At 51.2% G+C, this 3204-nt stretch overlaps 1 protein-coding gene across 1 annotated transcript; it reads left to right on the top strand.

The window, feature by feature from the left end:
• The first annotated feature begins 308 nt into the window (after positions 1 to 308).
• Positions 309 to 2573, top strand: LOC117795148. The gene is made up of 2 exons (XM_034638416.1): positions 309 to 856; positions 1231 to 2573. The coding sequence occupies exons 1-2, from the start codon at positions 814 to 816 to the stop codon at positions 1839 to 1841; spliced, it is 654 nt and encodes a 217-aa protein (XP_034494307.1). The 5' UTR covers positions 309 to 813; the 3' UTR covers positions 1842 to 2573.
• Positions 2574 to 3204: the final 631 nt, after the last annotated feature.

The following is a 3204-nucleotide window of genomic DNA, read 5'->3' as shown; positions in this document are numbered from 1 at the left end:
AATCTTACAGATGAGAAAATTGAAGATCAGGGTTTTCTAAGGGTTCCTAAACCAGCAAGGGGTAGAGCTGTGGTTTGAGCCCAGGTCTGTTTGATTCCAAGTCCCCATGATGTTTCCTCTACCTTGTGTTGCATTTGGAGCATAAATGAGATCTAGTGAGGTCATCAGAGGCACATGGAACACAGAGTCCAACTTTGATCAGCTCAGTAGTTGACGCTGCCTGTCCAGGTCTCAGATCCTGTGTGCCAGGGATGAAGAGGATGCAGATCCCTTGTTGACTGTCAGAACGGCTTCCTTCCCTAAGAGCTGAGCCTTTTTTTGCTTTGAATATCCTGAAGACCTAAATCTCTTGAGCTCTGATCCACTTTTATCTCCTTTCCAGCTACCCAGGTGACATGTCCTACAGCTGGTTTCTAGCTTCAGAGACTGAAATCCCTTTTCATCATCCTGCTGGTGTCACACTTTCTCCCTTGGTCAGGAAGACTCTCAATGGTCTCCTGGGGAAGCCAGAGAGTCCTCTCTTGTTTACAGGTAAATAATGAGTCATTAGATATATTTACATACTAGGACTTCAGCAGGATTTCAGGAAAGATAAGGTGCAGGGTAAAGCTGGTTCCCAGGGAGGATGGGGTGATTCATCACACATTTAAGAAAGGACCAGCCTCATTTCCTCCCCAGCTTGAGGGGAAATGATCACTCCGCTCAGTGGCTCGCTCTGTGGCTGCCGATCTGCAAGAGGGAGGAGCCCTGCAGCCCCAGCTCTGGCCCAGGGGGGTGTCAGCCATACTGGCTGAGCAGAGGCTGGCTTGAATTATGCCCTGCTGTCTCCTTGCCCTCCTCCTGGGCACTTTCTTAGGTGGGTGCTCTTCTCTCTGGCAAGCCTCCCCTCAAGTCCTCACCCTCACGCCCACCCTATGAATCCAGAGCCTCGGCTGTTGGATTGACTCCCTTTAGTGCATGCCTTCTGTTTTCTGAGTGAATATGGGGCTTTAATCCTTGTGGCTGGTATCCTGAGTCTTGGTGTTCTCTATCCTCCGGGAAGGAGTTTGCTCTCTTGGTCTCCCCTTGCCCAGTGCCCTTCTGCACCCTGGGCCCTCGCAGTCTCCTCCCCGCGATGGATCACTCTCATATGCCTGAGCCATGGAAGGACTGGAGCCACCCCTGGATCAGGAGGGAAGGCAAGCTCAGCTGGGGCTCTTCACTCTAAATGGCCTTTTTCGCTTCCCTCAGGTGTCAGAGCTCAGACCATGCACCAATGGCCACCTGTCCGGGTGCAGCTTGTGGGCAGCCCGCTCTCCCTGGAATGCACCATGACGGGGACATCAAGCCCTTATCTCTATTGGTACCGGCAGTCCCCGGGAGGGACCCCACAGTTGCTCTTTTCCTCCTTAAGTATTAACCAGGTCGTTAGTGAGGCATCACAGACCTTCACAGCCTTCAGGCCCCAGGATGGCCAGTTCGTCCTGTCCTGCGTTCTGAGAAGCTCCACCTCAGTGACTCTGGCTTCTACAGCTCTGCGCCTGGAGTCTCACACTGAGGTGGGTGGGGTAAACATCTGTGCAAAACCCCCACCCTCTCCCGGAGCCCTCACTCTGGGGCTGGGTGGAGGATACCTGGGTGTCTGGTTGTCAGCCACTGTGAGAACAACGGATTCAAGCCAGATTCTCCAAAAGAACTTTATTAAGTTCTCAGGGAGAACAAAAAGATTTTTGTGTGCAGGACCTGTGAATGGCATACACGTAGTCAAATCCCCAGTGCACGGATGTGTCGTCCTGGGCTGTTGGACTCCAGCCCTCACACTCTCTTCTCCCGAATTCCTGTCTTCCGCATCGGGGGAGTGAGAGAGGTGGGAAGGGCCAGGACTGGGATGTGGTGTGGTGGCACACAGGTGGGCAAGGACAAGGATGCCAACTCAGGTGACTTCGGTGGCTAATTTTCATCACCTGGAAAGTCTCCTTCTGTTGATCTTTCTGCAGAGAGTAGACATCCTGGGGAAGCTTGGGCGAGGCTTTGCGCCAGGGAAGGGGCAAGGTGTTCAGTACGCTGTTCTTTTGCGGGCTCGAAGTGCGCCCCTGTTAGTATCAGAAACCACACTTAGGGATTGTGATTATTGTTTTGGATTTCTGGCTTTTTAATTCGGATTCTACTGTGTCTCATCCCTTCCCTTGTAGCGAAAGGGAGCAGAAAAGCAGATGGTGACCAAAGACATACAAAAGAGGGAACAAGATGAGGGCACACGTGTATAATGGTAAAACCCTAAAAAAGAGAAATTATTTGGATGAGAATGAAGGAGAGGAAAAGGCTTCTGGGGGTGGCTGGGAAGAGTTGCTACAGTTCCCTTGGCAACCGAGCTTCCTTCCTCATCCCTCAGTCCCTCATCCCTCCCTCGTCCTCCTTATTCTTAACAAGCATTTCCTTTCTAATGTCCTCTGTGCTCCACGAGGGGGCACAAGAATCTTAAAATACTCTGTTCCTGGCATCCCTTCTTCTAGGACAGTTCAGACATTTGTTTATTTTCAGTACCTTTCGATCTACAGAGGAAAATCTGAGACAGAGATGCACGGTGATCAAGACAGTAATTCCGACTGCCCGAGGGCTCCCCCCCACCCCCGCACCTCCAGGACCTGCTTCTGTAGCTGGCCGCCGGCACAGGCCGGGCGCTCTGGGCCATCACAGGGGTCAGAAAGAAAAACCATGTGCTCTCCAGATGGTGCTGGGCGTAGTCAGGCACGGCTTAATCAAGCCACTTGGCTTTTTTTCTCCCCCACGTGTGAAAGTATTAATTTACTAAGGCAAACAGTAGTGCTGCGACCGCAAAAGTAGAGATGCGTTTGCAACTCAAGTTTGGTTCACGCTTAAAAGCAAACAACATTTCAAGCTAACTTTTGTTTGTTTGCGGATTACTGAACATGAGCAGAGGTGGCTCTCTCCCCGAAACAGTGCTGCCAGGTTACTTTCAGTTACTAGACTTCAGTATTTGGAACAGGCTTAGAGTCACATCAGCATTGAGCGGATAATTGAGCAAGTTCTTCTGTTTGTCCTGCTGCTCCCCCAGTTTCCCATTATTAGCATCTGACCCTGGTGTGTCACGTTTGTTACTTCTCGTGCTGTACCTGTCTGTGGTTTTTGACGAAGATACCAGTGTCCTGCGAACAGTTCTACTGGCCCAGATCTCCTGTTCTCCACCTACGGACTTCTATCCTC

Source organism: Ailuropoda melanoleuca, chromosome 1, assembly GCF_002007445.2.
Source record: "Ailuropoda melanoleuca isolate Jingjing chromosome 1, ASM200744v2, whole genome shotgun sequence".
In the NCBI taxonomy this organism is placed as follows: Eukaryota; Metazoa; Chordata; class Mammalia; order Carnivora; family Ursidae; genus Ailuropoda; species Ailuropoda melanoleuca.
This window is presented reverse-complemented; position numbering and strand designations above follow the sequence as displayed.

Coding starts and splice junctions, on each gene's coding strand:
- LOC117795148 (XM_034638416.1), top strand. CDS start 814: ATGCCCTGCTGTCTCCTTGCCCTCCTCCTGGGCACTTTCTTAG. Junction 857..1,230: donor CCTCCTGGGCACTTTCTTAG/GTGGGTGCTCTT, acceptor CGCTTCCCTCAG/GTGTCAGAGCTCAGACCATG.